At 41.7% G+C, this 20,908-nt stretch overlaps 3 protein-coding genes across 3 annotated transcripts; 2 read left to right on the forward strand and 1 right to left on the reverse strand.

Annotated features, from left to right (window-relative positions):
* Window positions 1-300: 300 nt before the first annotated feature.
* On the forward strand, window positions 301-4,500 carry si:ch211-22d5.2 (serine/threonine-protein kinase NIM1). The gene is made up of 4 exons (XM_034210828.1): window positions 301-754; window positions 1,401-1,699; window positions 2,738-3,006; window positions 3,650-4,500. The coding sequence occupies exons 2-4, from the start codon at window positions 1,426-1,428 to the stop codon at window positions 4,409-4,411; spliced, it is 1,305 nt and encodes a 434-aa protein (XP_034066719.1). The 5' UTR covers window positions 301-754; window positions 1,401-1,425; the 3' UTR covers window positions 4,412-4,500.
* A 1,419-nt stretch (window positions 4,501-5,919) lies between these two features.
* On the reverse strand, window positions 5,920-7,471 carry gadd45gb.1 (growth arrest and DNA-damage-inducible, gamma b, tandem duplicate 1). Its single transcript, XM_034210809.1, has 3 exons — window positions 7,272-7,471; window positions 6,950-7,157; window positions 5,920-6,840 (listed from the first exon to the last, which is right to left on the reverse strand). Exons 1-3 carry the CDS (start codon window positions 7,412-7,414, stop codon window positions 6,727-6,729), a joined length of 465 nt encoding a protein of 154 aa, XP_034066700.1. The 5' UTR covers window positions 7,415-7,471; the 3' UTR covers window positions 5,920-6,726.
* Window positions 7,472-12,074: 4,603 nt separating this feature from the next.
* LOC117542926 (growth arrest and DNA damage-inducible protein GADD45 gamma-like) lies at window positions 12,075-13,685 on the forward strand. The gene is made up of 3 exons (XM_034210810.1): window positions 12,075-12,216; window positions 12,334-12,535; window positions 12,645-13,685. Exons 1-3 carry the CDS (start codon window positions 12,116-12,118, stop codon window positions 12,756-12,758), a joined length of 417 nt encoding a protein of 138 aa, XP_034066701.1. The 5' UTR covers window positions 12,075-12,115; the 3' UTR covers window positions 12,759-13,685.
* The last annotated feature ends 7,223 nt before the right edge of the window (window positions 13,686-20,908 follow it).

Consider the following 20,908-nt stretch of genomic DNA (forward strand, 5'->3'; position numbering starts at 1 on the left):
CCTTAAAATATATTTTATATGTTTTTTTATTTATTTTTTAGTATTTTTTTGTAATCATTATTTGTAATACTTTCTTCTGACACTAGGTGGGGCTGTGCCCCACCTGCCCCTAATGACCCGCCGCCACTGAAAATGAACAAGAACTTTCAGGAAAAAGATCAGTCAATAATGAAAACAATGGTGCTCCAAGTATGCGTTAATAACTATCTTGAGGACTTTTGAGTGTAGCGTGTCCCTGCTGTTCCTCCGCTGCCCCTCAAGGACACCACACCTGTATAAAACGCTCCTGCTGCAGTGTGACCTGGAGTTTTGTAATCCCTTTATCTCTGCTGCTCAGCGTCTAAAGCGGACAGACAGATGAAGCTAATCTCTATGGGAACATCGCCTAACACCCTTACATAGCATTTAATCTTCATAAGAGCCCAGAGATCAACTCCATAGTGTCTCACACTACACCTGCAAACCAATACTGTAGTTATGCATGCTGTGGATACATGTTCACATTCGTCGTCTTTTGAATCCCTTTTGGCCACTTTTTGATGCCGTGAGGTGATGTAAGCAATTTGAAGGGATTGACATCGAAGCAAATTAAACCAGGATTAGAGTTCATGACACCACCTTAATCCTTCATCAGTGGAGAGGACACTTCTGCTCAGTGTGCGGGGGGGACAGACAGGCAGCATGACAAAAAATGTGGATGCCAAAACCAACTTCGTGTAATGGAGTCCACGGCTCACAGCAGTTTGGAAACTTGGTAAGAAACAAGTATTTTTCTATATTCTTGATGTATTTGTTAAATAGATAGCCATTTGACAATTGTAGTCCAGTAAACGTGTAGTATTATGGGTACAAACTGTTGTAAGGCATCTATTAAAGTCCTACGTCATATTGAAGTAGAGCTTTAACAAGAAAGTCAAAAAAAAAGGCAATTATCTTAATATTAGATCAATCATTTTACTATTTGTTTTAATGCCAGAAATGGTGTTTTCAGCATCTTAATTATGGAGATTTGCTGATTTCCTCACTTTATTATATTGTTAGAGTTAATATATTTAGTTTTGGACTGACATAACAAGCGATGTAAAGACATTACCTTAGCCTTTATGCAACAAATTGAATTTGATACTATTTTCCAACTTTTAAAGTTATTAAATGTAATAATCAAAATAATCTTTCATTGCAGCCCTACTGTGATGCACCAGATAACTTCAGGTGTAGAATAATTATAATTGATAATAAAGGAACAGGCATCTGGTATCACCTCTTACCTTACTCTTACATGAATGCACTTTCCAGTGAAATAAAAATGTGGTTTTTAACATCCTATTAGCTTTTTAACAAGGTAAAAAGTTACCACACTGTAATGAGCAGTCAAGGACTTTGTAACTGTGTCTTTTCAGATGAGCTGCTCTGCCGGCAGCAGGCATGCTGGGTAGGCAGTACCAGGTGGCGAGCACCAGGCTCCACCACAGCCGGCACAGCCTGAAGGACACCTCTGAGGTGGGCCCCGAGGACGAGGAGGCGTACCCCCTGCCGCGCCTCAGCCCCCTGCAGAAGCTCACCACAGACTTGTGCAAGGATGATAAGACCATCAAGGACCTGGTGGTGGGCCGCAGGGTGGGCTTCTACAAGGTCCGCGGGGAGATCGGCTTCGGGACGTTCTCCAGGGTCAAGTTGGCTTTCCACGCTCTGACTAAAGGTACATGTAAAATATATCAGACTGTGGGAATAACCTTCAACCTTTGCCTGGATCCTTTCACTGGTACATATGGCTTTAATGTCCAATCCATTTAACTTACAAAAAAAATTGGGATACACTCAGTTTATGGGTACGGGTATGGGTACACACAGCTTTTGGGCATGGGGGTTCATATAAGTTATAGTGGATGGAGTCTCTTGTTAAATATCAGGAACAACAAAAGACTGCATATACATTTTATACACACTACTCATAAAGTAGAGTATTGCACAACTCTAAAAATTACACCCACCCATCAGCTGTTCACAATAATATGATGCATTGTGGGTATTGTATGCTTGACTTGACATTCATGGATGCAGACACATATAATATAATAATTTCTTAATGAACACATTTACATAACCCAAACTCCAGGTCATGTTAGCAAAACTCTGGTCCTTCTGCTTTTGTTTTTATTATTAGTAAATCAGCACTCTTTAGTAGTATTTCATATAAAATGTCATGCAGTAGTGATGCAGGCTGCAAAAAAACAGTATTTTCATTATCAGTTGATCAGAAGATCATATCTAAAATGTCAGGAAGTAGTGGAACAACTCATTCAAAAGGTCCAAGAGTCCAATGTGATGTTTTCAAACAGAAACCCCAAGATATTTTATGAATGATATCAAAGTAAGGAAATCCTGAAATTGGATCGATCAGAAAGTTTGGCTCTTTTGCTCAGGTGAGTAAATATGTGATCATTACAGTTGGTAAGTGTTTTTGTATTTAATAAGAAAGGTTGTTCAGTGTGTAAGTTTGTGTTCAAAATGTAATGTACATTTGAATCTCTGTTTTTGTGATGATTCATAATCAATTATAATGTACTAACTGTTACAGCACTAAGATATCAACAGACAGGCTGAAAGTGATGTCTTCAAACACATTTCTTGCCTGTCCAACAATCTAAATAGTATTAATTTAAAATATTCAGTATTCAATCAGACCTTAACACATGTTCTGTTCATTGAATGTAATGTCCCTGTGTCCTCCTCATAGACAAAGTGGCCCTGAAGATCCTGGACAGGACCCGGTTGGACAGCCACGCCCAGCGCCTGCTCTCCAGGGAGATCAGCAGCATGGAGTGCCTGCGCCACCCCAACGTGGTGTGTCTGTACGAGGTGGTGGAGACGCCCAGCCGCCTGTTCCTGGTGCTGGAGTACGCCGGAGGAGGAGACCTGCACAACAGGATCTGCACCGAGACCAAACTGTCCGACGTCACCTGCAAGATCACCTTCGCCCAGATCCTCTCTGCCGTCAAATATATGGTGAGAGATCAAACTCTGTGTTCATTTTTACCACGTGAAGTTGTATTTATTTAGTCTTTTAAGTTAGCAGATATTTTATGTTGCAGCTTGATTGCAGGGACTCAACTGAGAGCATAGAAACACTATACAGCGGTGCAGTGATGACATATTTTCGATGCGAGCCAGGAACTTAGCCTTGCTCCCTCAACAAAAAGCAATGGAATATTTCTGTTGGACTTAACAAACAAGCCCTATGTCAAACATACATTTATATTTGTTACACATTATATAGGATGATCTCCAAATTGAACCACAACTTTTATGATTTTTTAGGCATAAATGGAGTAGCCAGAAATGAAAAGGTTCGGCTATAAACAAACTACACCACAATCGCATGGCACCACCGCTAAGCGAAAGATAAAAACGTGTTAGCAACAGCTGTTATTAAGACACCTAAATGCTTCGGACATTCACAAGTGGGGTATTAACTGATTTAAAAACTGTAAAAACAATGTATTGGTCGTAGAACAAACGTGAAGAACACAGCTTGTGTCTTCAGCTTAAGTTGTATGATTTGTTTAAGGAAGTGGATTGGTTTAAAACGTGATGTTTTTATGGATTCCATTATCATTTTAATCCATTTGAATTATGTTTCACCGTGCAGCACAACCACAACATCATCCACCGCGACTTGAAGGCGGAGAACGTCCTGCTCACCAGCACCGGCTGCGTGAAGGTGGCAGACTTTGGGTTCAGCACGCAGATCTCCGAGCGCAGCGACGCACTGGACACCTTCTGCGGCTCCCCGCAGTATGCCGCCCCGGAGCTTTTCAGGGAGGAGTGCTACCTGGGGCCCCCGGTGGACGTGTGGGCCATGGGGGTCGTGCTCTTCTTCATGGTGACCGGCACCATGCCATTCCGCGCCGACACCATTGGAAAACTGCGGCGCTGCGTCATCGAATGCGCCTACACCGTGCCGCCCTGGGTGCCCGGCCCCTGCCAGAGGCTCATCAAGGGCATCCTGAAGGCGGCCCCCGACGAGCGCTACGCCCTGGACCAGATGATGGGCTGCAATTGGCTCCTCCCCGTGGAGTTCCCCTGGTCTCTGGTGCACCCGGAGCCGTCTAGCGCTCAGCAGAGCCTGCTGCACTTGGAGCGGGGCAGCATGGAGGAGGAGGTGGAGGAGGAGGTGAGGGCCACGCTGGAGGAGCTGGGCTTCAGCGCGGAACACCTGCCAGACAGCCAGACCAAACACAGCCGCAGCCCCGTCACGGGGGTGTACCGCATCCTGCTGCACCGCGCCCAGAAGAGGAGGGGCTGCGACTGTCCCCCGGTGGTGCGAGGGATGGTGAGCGACCCCAAGAGGGAGGGGCTCAGCGCCTACAGGGGCATCAAACACACATCCAAACTCTGTGTGCTCTCATAAAAAGACTGGCAGAACTGTTTTGATATATTTTCTACAAGCATGGAATTAGTGGCTTTTTTTATATTTCACATTGTGTATCGGACACTTACAGCCCGTCCACACAGCGGCGTTGGAAGCTTCTTCCAACGCTTCTGCCCATTCACTTTGAATGGGGTGACGTCACTTTTCGCCGAACTGCATTGTGGGAAGCAGAGCGGAGCTTTCCTGGCGTTTCAGGCTGCAAAAGTTGAGCAATGTTCAACTTTTGAAGCTTCTGAAGCTTTCGGTGGAAGCGTCAGCCAATCAAATCATATGCCAGTACAAGCTCTAGCCAATCAAACCGCTGCTTGTGTGTCAGGGGCGGGAGATTCATGTGATTGGTTGTTGGTCGAGCTTCAGACACGCCCGCCGGCAAGCTTTTTCCAAAGCCGCTATGTGGACGGGCCGTTACAGTTTTTACTGCAATAGCAGAAAGTGTTTTTTAAAAGTGCCTGACACATTTAAACAAACCTAATGGTGTTGAAATAAAAAATAAATACAAATTCTGACTCCTGTTTTTTTTATTTAAATATTTTTTAGAGGTTTGGAGATCTGATTCAAAGAAAAAAGCTCAAATTAGAGATGAACATTATACAAATAATAATAATTGAATGCAACTTATTGCTACTTTAGACACTTTAATTGAATAAAAAGTCACAAATGCTCTTTAAAAGCCCCCAGAGGCAGCCGCACACATTTTTTGTTCAAAATAATACCAGATTTTTGTGCAAAAAGTATTTCATGCAAAATATTTTTGTGCACCTGATTTGAGCTTTGCACACTTTGGAGTGCAGGGGAAATAAGAACATAATGTGTTTATTACACTTGCACACATGAGTTCTGTGTCCTAAAAGTAGTCTCATTGTTGAATAAAGAAAAGTCGTGCAGGAAAAAAAATCTTTGTGGGGGGTGGCAGCAGAGCAGATCTCGCGTCATTGTGCTTTGTTTACCAAAAGTTTCGCGAAGTGCCTGCTAGTAAATAGTAGTCCCGACAGCAGCTGGCAGGACACCAGATGATGCCCGGGACAAACCGGCCCAAACCAGCCAGACCCGACCCCTGCAGCCCCTCTGGCAAACTCCCTCACCCCCCCCCCCCCCCCCCCCCCATCTCTCCCCAGCTCCTCCCAGGCCCGCCCTGCCCGACCCCCACCTGCAGGACGCGGCAGATGGCGCGGCTAGGCTGCGGAGAGACATCTGCAGGCCGAACAATGGGAGCTCTGTGCGGCCCGCTGCAGCTGACAGGCCGGGAGCTGCAGCCTTTGTGCCCGGATCTATACACATGCAGATGAGGTCTGCTGGTGGAGGGACCACGGAGGGTTTTTTTTTACTACAGGGACACCAGATGACAGGCCTTAGCGCCTTCCATGCAAATCTGCTGAGTTTGAAACTTTTGTTAGTTTCATTACCGCCCCTCCCTCTTCTCTGACCCCGTCAACCCAAAACACACAACTCATCTTTGCAAGAGAAAGTGAAAACACAACACACCATCGTATTCTTTTTTTGTTTTTATTAAGCGTTTTCCACTTACAATTTCTAAAGTGAAACTGTTAGAAGATAAACATTATTTTTTTCAAACATTTTCCAAAAAATGTCAACATCATGATCACAAGTTCATAGTTTCATTTCTGTCTTCAGTACATAATTATGTTTTTTTAAATTATGTTTATAAGACAATATTACAATTATCATTGTTTTTTTACTTTATTAAGCCATTTTCTAAAGTGAAACCTTTAGAGAATAAACTGTCTCTCTCTTCTTTTTTTTATATTTTAGAATATTTGTTGTCATCGTTAAATTTCTAAAGTGAAACCTTTAAAGAATTAAGACAATTCTGGAAAGTGGGAAACATATCCGCTGATTGCAACTGTTGTCATGTTGCTCAGCGAAGAGGTCGTCTTCAAAAAGTCTCTTTTTTAGACAACCTCTTCCTCAGCACCGCTTCTTCTCCTGCTGCGCGTGCTTTCAACGTGCGACGTTTGCTATGTGGGACCACAGGACGCAAAACTCGCATCTCCTCCCTCTCCAAACCTCATCCACACAAAGAATGAGGGTCGATGCGTCGCTCTTGTGGCATACCGGACTCTCATTCACATAAAGAAGGAGAGTCATCTTGGCATGGACGGGACAAGAGGCGACGGTTCACGGGGGGCCACCTTGGGCCGGCGCCGTGCTGCCTGGACGGAAATCCTCCTCAGGAGTATCCAGGGATGAGCAGAAACAGGGTCATCCGTCACGATGAGTATTCCTAGATGAGAAGCTTTAACAGCATCTGAGCATAGAGAGGAGCCGAGGCCCGATCAGCGCCCGGGGAGGCTGATCTCAGGAACCCAGTCGTTGAGACTGCGGCTCTCCTCACAGAACAGGTGCAGCTTCGCCAGAGCAGGGTCCTCCCAAGACCCTTCAGCTGGGTTCTGTTGAAAATGAAGAGGAAATATGGTTTAGTGATGTGTTCCTTTCCAAAAAGCACCGAAATTACACTTCTCAAATGATTTAGAACCACATATTCTGAGCTCTACATACCGTGATCAGGACGCAGTGGGCATCTTCAAGCTGCTCCGCCTTGTCTCCAATGATCTCAGCCAGACGCTGCATGTCGCTCACTCTGACGATGCTGATGTCGTTGTCAAAGCAGAAGGACTGGATGAGGGTGAAGTGGATCTGCAGAGCAATATCGCACTCGAACTCCTCATCCGTGGCCAGGACGCAGAAAGACACGCTGTCTGGATCACTGTAGGGACAACATAAAAGAAACAAGCCATGAGATTCCATCCAAAAACTACCCAAAGTGTGTAAAATCACTGATTCAAATGTTGAAACATTCAGTTGAGAGTTTCATACTTACAGGTTCATAATTTTGGCGCACTCGTAGACACCAACAGTCAGGGAGTCGTTTTCTTTAGCGGTCACCAGGACCTCTTCCAAGGCGTTACCGGTGCACTGGGCACGCTCGATGGGCTTCTGGATCAGAACTTCTTCAAGAGTCATGATGAAGATGATGAAGATTATTCCACGAAGGAGATATATTTAGATAGTTTCAGTAAATCCGAAAGGGAGTAGAGTGCCTTCTGGGTCGCAGCCTCCCCTCTTTATACTCTGTAGCTCGTGCAGGGCAGTGAAAGCGCTGCGCCCTGATTGGCTGGGAGATGAATGGTGTATTGGTATGATAATGCTATTGTGACACTGTGGCTCGTGGCAGATTGATGGGGGTCATCGAGCCACGCACGCCCCCCCCCCACCCCCCCTCTGAGTGCTTGCAGCCTGGACTGAAACTAAAAATACCTTAATTAAAATAAAAAGAAGTGTTAGCACTTTAGTGCAAATGACAGAAAACTCAGCCTTTCTGTATATTTCATATTATTTATTCTACTTTATATGCATTTATTTTTCCAATGTTTTGCATGTCTTCACAGTTTATGATCATGTTTGTATGTTGTTATATGATTAACTCCATGCAGTGCCTTGTATGCTGCTGCAACCAAACCATTTCCAAAGTAAGGATACAAATGCATAATATAATATAATTGTTAAGCATGCATAACATTGCATGCATTTATAATAATTATTAAAACTCACAAGCTGCATAATTTGTGCAACAGTGGGGACAAAATAATAGAAAATATCTGAGATGTTATCCTAAAATGATCCAAACTAACTGATATGATTCATTTAAATGTGCACATCTTCAGCAGAGTTTGTAAAACCCCATAATGCACTTTCCTGACTTTCAAACATTCAATCTGAAATAAAATCTTTCTTGTTTTTTAGGTTTTTTTATTGACATTTTGCAGCACCAACATGGAGAAAGTGTGCAGCGCCCCCTCCCCCTCCAGCACAGTGAAAGGGCAGGTGGATGATGCCATCTGTGGCTATAGAGGCTGGCCATAAAAACGGCCCATTGTGAGCACAGAAGCCCTCTATTATTACGGCCATCCATACACATGCAAATGAGGAGCGCGTGCCAGAACGCTGTGGGTGCTGCGCAATCTGCACTGCTGGCCCATGCTGACCACGTGTCCACCATCAGCTGGCCCTGCTCGCTTTTTATTTATTTACTCTGGGGAGTTCAGGGGCCACACGAACTGAACTCTAAAGCAGAACTTGTGAAGTGTATTGCACTTTTGTTTTGAGTTTTGGTGGGTGGAGTCATCAAATGTCTCCATCTGGAGGATTGAATTAAACCTATTTTTGACAACTTTAGGAATCAATAAACTTTTACGCAATGTATTATATCTGTGTAATGTGTATGCAACATTTGTTTTGATGATGTTTATCTGTGCATTTAAATTCAGTTGTTTATGACACCCTTTAGTTTGTTGCCAATCACTTTCACGCACGACCAAACGTTTACGCACAACTATATATGGGGCATATTTGTATGTGTCTTTCTTTATCCATCCATACAGTATAGGTTATAAACCATTTTTCTGTGAACCTTCTATTAATTTATGATCACTTTTAGGCACGACTAAACTTTTACGCACGACTCAAATACATCTGTCTTACTGATAACGCAGTATCTCCCTAATAGTTCGTGCTTATTTGGTTCTATTCTATCTGCATACTAACCCAAAGCTCATCTCGCATTAGGTCAGACCTGCTGCCACTGCTGCGTAAATAGAGGAGGGGGGTTGGCTGTGCAGGAGACACAGGTTGGCGGTGATTGATTCAGCGCTATTGTTCTGCAGCAGGGAGAACGGCAGATGGAGAACTGTCGCTATGAGGGACCCCCCTTCTCCCCTCTCCTAAACCCAGGTCAACACCGACCCCTGGGTGCGCCGACCCTTTGTCTACAAGTCTCCACATTCACCAGGCTGTTGTCTGAGTTTTGATTACATTTGAATGCCAAAGAGTCGTGCTTATGGGCTAAACTTTCACAATGAAAAGTGTTATCTCCAAACGGTGCCAGACACGTAAAGGCAGATATAAATCAAGTTCGGGTTGCGCTGTAAACACGTGCTAGAAGGCCCAAGGTGTTTTATTTATTTATTACAACACAACTCTTATCTGTGCATTTCATCAAATGTGTATATGTATATACCATCGCTTTAAGTTTCTGCAAACTCATCAGCACATCAGCTGCATGCTAACGTTTGATTTGGAACCAGCTGAGGGAGGTTCAAACACTGAACTATTTTAGGAAGGATCAGCTTGCATGGCCACAGGGCAGGCAGGCAGGCGCGTGCAAATCGATACCGACCCATTGTTTCTGCAACACATCTGCCACACGGAGGCCTCCTCTGCAGCGCGCGACAGGTGTTGGTGGTGAAAGCTCTTTTTTTCCTGGTGACCTGCGGCGACTCGTAAACCCTGAACCTCTTTGTAGGGATATAAGGGCTCTAAAGCTGCAGGATGAGATGTTGATGTGGCTTGTGTGGTGTGCAAATAGGACTTAAGGTTGAGGGAAATAAAAGTACATAAAGAAAAAATACAACATTTTAATAAATAAATAAAAGTGTTTTTTGAGACATAACAGCCAACTTTTGTGTTTTTCTGCATTCTACTTGCATGTATGTGTCCCTTGCACCATTCTATTGCATTAAGTTATTTTAATGTTGTCTTGCATTATTTGCTATTTCTTTTTAAGTGTTTCTGTGTTGGATTGTTGGAAGAGCCTGCGATTTAAGATTTGAATTTCCAATAATAACGTGCAAAGTGCATATTACAATAAAGCCTTTGCATTTAACTGAACAAGAAGGTATGCTACCTTTTTTCAACCTCAAAACTTTAACATCCTATTTCCAGTGGACTGAAAACTGCCCCTCACGCGCAGCAGGTGCTGCCTGACTCGCTTTGTCTGCTCCCCCCCTTCACCTCCCTCCCGCGGGGACAGATGGTATCTCTCGGTTGCTAAGGGGATTGGTGCAGACAGAGCGATAAAGCACGCAGGCATCTCCAGATGCCACGCGCCTCAAGTGAGGGCCGGCCTTTAGGCATGCAAAGCAGCGGCGCGTGCCACTGCCCAATCTACAACAAACAGTGCATGCAGTGAAATTGGTCTTGAGTTATAAAAGTGTGCCTGACGTCCTATGCAAATAAGGTATCTTTGCATTATGATGACACATGAAAAAGTACCAACTGCAACGTGTTAATTGATCACTGGATCTCCAAACTTCCAATAATGTTATATTTTCATTTCGTAATAGTTGAAACGAAGTTTAATCTGCAAATATGTTGTAACTGCATAACAGTCACTTGGAGCACCTACTGTTTTGGCAAATGTGTGCAAACGTTGTGTGTATTTGAGTGTATGCATGCTGTACATTTGGAATGTTACTCTTTACAAGTAGCCAAAACATTAGGTACAATCAACATTTTAAAGAAACTCCCAAAAAGTAGTTTTTTAATACTCCTTAAATAGCATGTACTCTGTTGATAACATCAACTAAAGTCTTTAGATAAACTACAATTACATCAAGGCCAAAAAACATGCTTATCATATGCCTTAAATCCAAAGCATTTAATTGTGTACGTAAAGGAAAAAAGAAGAAAATATGTTTGCTTTTTTTTAAAACCATAAATAACGAGAGAAGATATTAAAAAAATGAACACTTACATATTTAGAGTAAAGCTGATTGCAACATTATTATGAAGGGGACTATCATATGTGCTCATAATCCCTTCAAAGTGGCACTCATTCAGACTTTCAAACCTTTTCTGGAGGCTTTAACAAAAAAAACACAATGCAGTGAAAAGATCACTTTTGACATGAATATATCTGAAGGGAACCTTAAAAAGTAGCTTAAAAACAGACACGCATCTTGAAATATGCAATAATATAGAAGAACAACATCAAAACAAAACACTTCTTGAACATTTACTTTAGTTATTTTGAACAGCTCCAGGCAGATATGATTTCCATATATTTTCTGTTCAGCAGAACATCGAAAAGACTCCTGCTTGTGGTGGGGAATCTGTTATAATGAACAACTTTCAATACATTTTGGAAATACATTTCTGCCTAGAATGGTGGCCCAGTTTACAAAATGTTAAGATGTAATGCTAAGTTTTGCTCAGCGATGTGAAGAAATCTATTATTTCTGACCAAATGACTCGATATACATATTATGACAATATTGTAAGGTGCTTTATTAACAATATCTATACTGAGAGTATTCAGTAATTTGGATTACTGACTAGGTTGTAAAGGTTTAAAACAAAACCACTTGAACAGTCTGATTCAGAAACCCTTGTCTGTTGTACAAGCCTTACACATTTAAATTACGTTATTTAACATCTAAGACAAAAGCTAGTATCATATCACAATATTGATACTGTCTCGGTCCATTGCCCAACCCTGATGTACTCTAGATGTGTATGGTCCTCGTTTGAATGTCAATGGCTGCTCTAATTCTTCCAGAACTTTGACGACCACAGTCTGCTCTTCTTGTGTGGTTTCATTATCCCTGTAAGCTAGCCAAGGCAATTATTTAAAGGTCAGAGAGTTTCTTCATCTGATCCTTTCAACCAAGACTTCCCCCGACTTCTAAGACTTTCTATAGGCACGCGCCCCAGAGAATGGGGTGGGGGCTGCAGGCCTGTTGTAGCCATTGTGCTTCACACGGCCAATCAGAGAGTGAGCGTGTGCCAGGGTCTGGGGTATATAAGCTTGCAGATTCGAAGGAAGAAGCACAAACTGTCTTTTCTGGACTTACTGACCACATCATCTGAACTATTACCTAAAGCATCATGCAGTCACCTGGGAAATCTCTGAAGGAAGCTCTGCTCTGCGCTCAGGCTGAGGAGCGACTCACTGTTGGAGTCTACGAAAGCGCTAAGATCATGACTGAGTAAGTACACTAAACGGGTTTTAAAAGTGACTTTGGCATCGTCTCTGAGCAGCCAACATGATGATCCTAGAACAGCTGCTAACTGATCTCTAACCCTGTCTCTTCTTTGTTCCACAGTGATCCAGACAGCGTGTCTTTCTGCGTCTTGGCCACCGATCATGAGTTTGACATCGCTCTGCAGATCCACTTCACCCTCATCCAGTCCTTCTGCTTTGACAACGACATCAGCATCGTCAGAGTGAGCGACATGCAGCGTCTGGCTGAGATCGTTGGAGACAAGGCGGAGCAGCTTGAAGATGCCCACTGCGTCCTGATCACGGTATGTAGAGCTCAGAATATGTGGTTCTAAATCATTTGAGAAGTGTAATTTCGGTGCTTTTTGGAAAGGAACATATCACTAAACCATATTTCCTCTTCATTTTCAACAGAACCCAGCTGAAGGGTCTTGGGAGGACCCTGCTCTGGCGAAGCTGCACCTGTTCTGTGAGGAGAGCCGCAGTCTCAACGACTGGGTTCCTGAGATCAGCCTCCCCGGGCGCTGATCGGGCCTCGGCTCCTCTCTATGCTCAGATGCTGTTAAAGCTTCTCATCTAGGAATACTCATCGTGACGGATGACCCTGTTTCTGCTCATCCCTGGATACTCCTGAGGAGGATTTCCGTCCAGGCAGCACGGCGCCGGCCCAAGGTGGCCCCCCGTGAACTGTCGCCTCTTGTCCCGTCCATGCCAAGATGACTCTCCTTCTTTATGTGAATGAGAGTCCGGTATGCCACAAGAGCGACGCATCGACCCTCATTCTTTGTGTGGATGAGGTTTGGAGAGGGAGGAGATGCGAGTTTTGCGTCCTGTGGTCCCACAGAGCAAACGTCGCACGTTGAAAGCACGCGCAGCAGGCGAAGAAGCGGTGCTGAGGAAGAGGTTGTCTAAAAAAGAGACTTTTTGAAGACGACCTCTTCGCTGAGCATCATGACAACAGTTGCAATCAGCGGATATGTTTCCCACTTTCCAGAATTGTCTTAATTCTCTAAAGGTTTCACTTTAGAAATTTAACGATGACAACAAATATTCTAAAATATAAAAAAACAACATTAAAGACAAAGTTTGTTCTCTAAAGGTTTCACTTTAGAAAATGGCTTTCACGTTAATGTTATGAATTGAATTATGAACTGAAGAAATAAACGGTAAAAATATATATATATATATGTTCTCATCCTGTGGGAACAAATATTTGAAAGAAATGACAAAATATTCCATAAAAAATATTGGAAAAATTGTAATTAAAAAATGTAACATCAAGAGGAAAATACTAAAAGTGTTTCAATAACAGGAATCCTGTTCGTCTGAAATTTCAAGATAAGAAAAAGTACTTCCTGAAGGTTTCACTTCAGCTCTATTTATCAAATGAAATGATGTGTTCACTGAATATCAGATTTATTTGTGAGATGAAAGAAATAAAATCTTTGAATTCAATATTGCCTTCTGACTTTACTTTGACTTTTAGATGGGGTTTAACTTGTTTTAAGCACAAATGAATTCCCACATACATCTTTCTTTGGCATCCTGCTCCAGTTTGACTTCTTGACTTTTTGATCCCTTTTCTGGGTTTTCTTTTGATGTGGCCGGCCTAACCACAAAGCTGAAATCAGCATGAAATTGAACACAATGGCACACATGTCTGGTATTATATTTAGCTAATCTCCCAACACTTTGTATTGAGGCAGATGTCATCTCACAGCTATACTACAATTGACACATTTCAAGGGATAGTTTAACACAAGGAAACATGCTTATTTGCTGTCTTGTTAGATTAAAAAACAGATTGATTCCACTCTTGTCTTTAAATATGCAGCTCAAGGCAAGGCAAGGCAAGGCAAGTTTATTTATATAGCACTTTTCAACACAAGGCAATTCAAAGTGCTTTACAAAAAATGAAAGACATTAAGAAAATGGCATTTAAAAGAAAAGCTAATAAAATAAACATTAAAAGAAAAAAAATACATGGATAAAAGTTACAGTGCAGTCTAAGATATAAATAGTTCAATTAAACATTAAAAGAAAAGTACATGGATAAAAAAAAGAAAAGGCAACAGTCTGTTAGCTTAGCATGAAGACGTACAACAGCTAATCTGGCTCTTTTTTGAATAAGCAACTCACCTTCTGGCTTTAGTTTAGCTGTATATTTACTGCACGCATATGCAGGTGCTCTGACTCTGTAAGAAAGTGAATAAGCATATTCTTTAGGCAGAAAGCCATGTCATCAGAGAAAGGCAGACGTTAGCTTAACACAGGATGCTCCTCTATTGTTGTTAGCCTAGCTAGGGTGCTAACACAGAGACTCAGTGAATGTCTGCTGTCCATTTCAATTTCGATGTTAGTATTTTGCAGAATTTTGGTATCGGATAAGACAGCTACATTTATTCAAATACTGTACTTACAGTTTTGAAGAACTTGTAGTTTACTATTTAGCCTACCTTAAATGCCAATTGCTACTTTTCTGCACTACACCGTAGAGGAGAATATTTACTATTTTTAAATCATTACCTTTTCACAGCTTTGGTTACTTTACAAATCAAGATCTGTTAACAAATGGAGAGTTTTACTATTGGAGCTACACTTGATTATTGTCATTTGAATATAATGTTTTTCATGGTTGGTTGGTCAGAGCAAATAATGTATAGTGAAGGTGTCACTTTGGGCTCTAGGTGAGGTGGCATTTCTTACTACTTTCATAAACCAAACAATTTAAGTAATGGGGAAATAAATTAGCACATGATGAACAAAATCATTAGTTAAAATGAATTTATATATCCAGCTTAACCAAATACAACACTCTTATCATGAGTAGTACAAATCTAATGTAATGTAAAACATATTTTAACTACATTTTTTGTCATTATACTTTCATATATTTAATGCTGTAACAACAAGACCTTTACTTGTAGCCTTTCTAAAGTGTGTTCGTAATTTGGTTGAGGAAGAAGTGATGGACAGGAAGTTATTTCAGAACAAAATTATCACAGTGACTGTGAGCTTTTAAAATGTTTTCTGACATGCGTTTACAGAAAGAAAGAAAACGTCATACTAACTTTACTATCATCATAATCGGAAGCTCTATTTCATGATGCTACTCTCATTTGGAAGTAAATTGGAAACCCAAAGTGAAGCTGCAGCTTAATGAAGCTGATCTCTTGCTCCGGGCACGCTTTGGTTTCTCTTTTCTTTCTCTCATTTGTGATTCAGAACCTTTAAGAGGCTTTTGTGTCTTTGGATCCATACTCTAAAGTCAGTCTGACCCGCATGTTGCCTGTCACTGCAAACTATTGTGCAGTCAACAGCTGCTGCAGCCCCCACGCCCCACTGTGACACACACACACACACACACACACACACACACACACACACACACACACACACACACACACACACACACACACACACACACACACACACACACACACACACACACACACACACACACACACACACACACACACACACACACACACACACACACAACTTTGACTTCCTTTTTTTCAATCTTTTTCAAACCGTGTCGATGTTTATTAATATGTTATGGACGTTTCTTGGCATAAAGCCTTACACAGAAACAAAGCAACCAAAGAGAGTGAATCTGGGGTTAGTGAGCAATTTAACTCTTGATCAGCTGGGGCCAATTTCCACTGATGTTTACACAAATGTACCTTTAAAAAGTTGAGAATTACACACCAGGGCTTAAGAGAAAGAAACAAGGTGATATAAAAACAGAGGACAAAGTCCGTAGCAATGTTTGCAGAGTTGCCACATAATATTAAGACCAGAATCATTCACGTTCTGAACCCTCACATGTGCATATACACAAACAGACACACACACACGTACACACACACACACATGCCAAACACACACACAGCACGACCAGCTGAAATGCAATCAGCCCTTTAAATCTCCACGACAACCAGCCTGCACTTACTCCATCTGCTGTTCAATTTAATGATGAGGATAAAGGGAGAGAGTGGAGGATGAGGAGGAGGAGGAGGAGGAGGAAGAGGAAGAGGCTGTGTGCCTGGCACAAGCCTACTTCCATCCATCCATTCAGGAGCAAATCCTGACGAGGAGCATCAACCCCCCTAAATGTCAGCAGACACTCGTCTGAAGTGTGAACTCAACACAGTCCCTGCAGGATGGAGATGAAGCCACTTACAATAACATTTGACTGACAGTAAGACAATAAACCTATTAGTAAAATGTTTACTAAGGTGCTAAATCAAGTGAGGAGTAGGGTCTTTTTTTTTGCGACATGCTGGCCTTTAAAATATAAAGTTAAAGGCAAACATAATCTAGTATAAAATGTGTTTTTCTTTAAAACATAATTGACAATGCTGTTGCTTTGTATTGGAAAGTTATATTTAGAAGAGAGGTTAGCTTAGCCTAGAGACTGGAAGCAAGGGAAACGGCTAACATGGCTCCATGCAAATACATAGGCCTACAAACGCCTCTAAAGCTCAGCGATTAGCTCCACACAATGCTGCAGTTTTCTGTCTGAACTGGCTCACCCTGAATAACCTGGGCTGAGCTCTGCTGCAGCCGCACATGCTGCGTCTCAAGTGTCCCTCCTCCTCCTCCTCCTCCTCATCCTCCTCCTCCTCCTCCTCCTCCTCCTCCTCCTCCTCCTCCTCCTCCTCCATCCATCAGTAGGGCCTGCGTCAGCTCTTGATGAATCTAATCACTAATTACATTAACAACCCGCAGGCTGCTCGTCCCTTACTGACACACATTTCATACAAATTATATACTTTTTTGTGATATGCATAATTCAAATCTTTATGGTTATCATTAGAATATCATCTTGTATCTTTTCTAAAGTCTTCAGAATAAAAGTTGTGTTTTTGTATGCTCAGTGTTGCAGATGTTATTGGGATGTTAGATTACATGTGTTAGCATCAGATTGTATCTCTACATGTCAACAGTGTAAATAAATATGCAGATAAAGTGTTTTCTATATGTTTACGTCTGCAGCTGCAGTTTGTAATCACAAAGTAGGAGAGGATGCACACAGACACACACACACTTACACACACTGACAGCTGTTGCCAAAACACTGGTCTGCTCATTCTCCATTCAATGATGGGGGCACGTTCAGAAGCAGCAGCAACACTGCGCATAGTGTGTGTGTGTGTGTGTGTGTGTGTGTGTGTGTGTGTTTGAGATAGCCAATTTGGGAGAATATGAGTGTTAAAAGTGTATTATTGTTATCTTCTTCTACTTAGCATTTCATATTGTTTTGTTTCACCTCATATTTTGCTCAAACTTTAATAATTTTTTATTCTGGTTGTCTGCTATTGTTGCTGCTCGTAAAACATTTTGTAACTTTACTTTGAAAGTGCCATATAATGAGGATATGTTATTACGAATAGCTTTTTGCAGGGACCTCATATAAAACAAAATAAAACATTAACTTTAGTGGCTCTGTAGATAGATCTGAGTCACTTCTATGTGTCTGTGTGCAGCAGATCAGATGGCTTGTACTTGCCCCCCCCCCTCACCCACTGCACACCCTCACCTAAACAAAACTCAGACAAAAGCTCCAGCCAACACTTCTCCACCCTCCTCAATGGGCACAAAGAGCAGAAAAACGACAGGAGGGGCCCCGCACAAAGGTGCAGCGAGACCCCGGCCCTCTCTCCTCTTTTGTGTAGAAGAATGGAGAGGTCCAGGAGCAGCTGCTGCTGGCTGCACGGGACATTTGAGACACCCCCCCCTCCCCTCCCCTCTTTCACCCAAAACACAAAGTCTGGAGCTGTGAGTGTGCAGGCTGCAGGGGTGAGGATGAGGAGGAGGAAGAGGAGGAGGAGGAGGAGGAGAGGAGGAGGAGGAGGAGGAGGAGGGAGGTTGTATACAGAACCAGAGGCACACTTTGCCTGATCAACGTAGAGCTGACTCCCCATTCATCCAGCAGATCAGCAGGAGAGGGGGGTGGGTGGAGGGGCCCTAAAGTGAAGGAGGAAAACCTTTAAAGTTGAGTCACATCAGTCATGGCACAAAGGAGTCCCCGAGGTGTGCCATATGGAGCAGGCACATCATCTGTTCAGGGATCACTCCAATAGGAACGTTCACTTCGCACCTTCTCTCTACCCGGCGACACAATCCTGCTTTCTGATTGGTTGTGGAGTTGCTGTCATTAACACAGTGTCTCAATTAGCCAGATAGATAGGAGGGCACTTTTTTGTTTTAGTGCTTTAGGATGCTCTGGGTTTCCTCTCAGGTTACTCTGACATGTGGCTGTCCGAAACAACACTTTTAAAGCAGTCTCTCTCCTTTTTAAATCCCTTTTTTAGTTTTTCATAATTATGTTATTGGTTTTTTCTCTATCAATATAGGGCTGTTGGCTCAGCTGATTTCTCCTCAGATACCAAATACAAGAATCAATTCATGACAAATTGAAACAAATCAATACAAAATATTTAAATGCATCTAAACAAGAGCAACATCAAACACCATCATGATAATAAGGCAGTTATGTCTTTGTTTTAAACATAGAAACGTAACATGCAGCTTATTTGCAGTGTTCTGTTTCGTCCCTGACTCATTGTTGTTGTGATGCTGGAAACAGGAGACACAAGTGACAAGTCAGCACCTTTATAGCACCCCCTAGTGACAGAATACTTTATTAAAGAAAAAAAGAATCACCTGTTATAGCAGCACAAATGGTAAATGGACTGCACAGTCTTTTAGACCCCTCAAAGTGCTTTTACATACAAGTCAGCATTCACCCATTCACATACAATCATACAGAAGCAGGGGCTGCCATACAAGATGCCACATGCTCGGAAAAAAATATAATTCACACAAATTGATACATGTAAGCCATGCCAACGGAAAAAAATGTATACTTTCAAACTCCTACCAAAGGGTAAGTACACATAGTAAGATGTAACAAAGTATTCATCTTCTTGTGACAAAGTTGAGTACTAACTGCAGAGAGGTGCACTGAAAATGAAAAAAGAATCCTCACATCCAGCTGATAAAATGGATCTGGTCTGTGTGTGGTGTGCCACCTGGTGGTGTAACAGAAGAACTGCAGGCTGTGAAGCTTCACAATCAGCCTGCTGAACACAGAGCAGCAGCTCCATCTGCTGGTTCAGAGCTGCTACTGCAACACAGCTCCTATGCTGATCCAGATTAGATAGATAGATAGATAGATAGATAGATAGATAGATAGATGATAGATAGATAGATAGATAGATAGATAGATAGATAGATAGATAGATAGATAGATAGATAGATAGATAGATAGATAGATAGATAGATAGATAGATAGATAGATAGATAGATAGATAGATAGATAGATAGATAGATAGATGATAGATAGATAGATAGGATAGATAGATAGATAGATAGATAGATAGATAGATAGATAGATAGATAGATAGATAGATAGATAGATAGATAGATAGATAGATAGATAGATAGATAGATAGATAGATAGATAGATAGATAGATAGATAGATAGATAGATAGATAGATAGATAGATGGATGGATAGATAGATAGATAGATAGATAGATAGATAGATAGATAGATAGATAGATAGATAGATAGATAGATAGATAGATAGATAGATAGATAGATAGATGGATTGGATGGATGGATGGATGGATAGATAGATAGATAGATAAGTACTTCCCATTTAATGTTTGCGTTGCAGCAGCATTAACAACATAAGGCAGTGTACATAAGAGAAACTAAGACACAGAAATAAACAATCCAATATATTTCAGTAACAGAAATAAAATTGAATTATAAAGTTAAAAAGTTAAAAGATCCAAGGCATAACTATGATTATGACTATGATCAGCTTCACTTAGAGCACACAATATAACCAGTTCAAATGCTACATAGTTTCATATTCACACAGAATGTCATAGATAGATATAAAACCACTCATTTCTCTACTACTGGTTTAGGTAAAGTATTCAATGTGTAGGGGGGAGGCTTTTATAATTGCACTGCAAACGTTAAATGGCAACATTTTTCAGAGTTCACCCACCCAGTTTGTTGTGCACTAAAAGCTGTAAAAACAACATATAATTGTTAGTGACGTGACTGATGACATCACTATGATATGATATAATGTAGGTTATGTTTATCAAGGTCCTCGTTTTTCTTTTTGTGAAAACCCAGAAGATTCAAAATAAAATCTTGGAATATGACAGAATTTTTTTTTGAGCCTGACTGAAGGAAGAAAATGGTGTATTGATCAAAGTAACAATGCGGCGAAGAACAATGAAAAAAATTAGAGTGAAACAATTACGACCACTTTTGACAGATTTCAGTATTCTGAGGCTCTTTGTCCCATTTATTTTCCTCGCGGATGGCAAAAAAACTCTGACATCATACAATTTAAAACAAGAGGCTTAGGGTTAGGCTTAGGGTAAGATATTGAGTAAGAACATGTTTTTATGAACCACACAGCTTCTGGTCTTCCAAGACAGGACGTGACTATAACACGAAATGCCGCGAGACTGGGTTGTATTATGTCGCGCCCTTTACTGCTGCCATTTTTTTAATGAAAAGATAATGTTGTCAACTACTTGACACCTCCTCTTAAACCCTGAGCCTGTTTTTCAGGTTTCAGGCTCGAAAATGCCACTAACACAACAAAGACTATATCTTCACTTCTAAAAGGGGTAAATT

Source organism: Gymnodraco acuticeps, unplaced genomic scaffold (assembly GCF_902827175.1).
Source record: "Gymnodraco acuticeps unplaced genomic scaffold, fGymAcu1.1, whole genome shotgun sequence".
NCBI lineage: Eukaryota > Metazoa > Chordata > Actinopteri > Perciformes > Bathydraconidae > Gymnodraco > Gymnodraco acuticeps.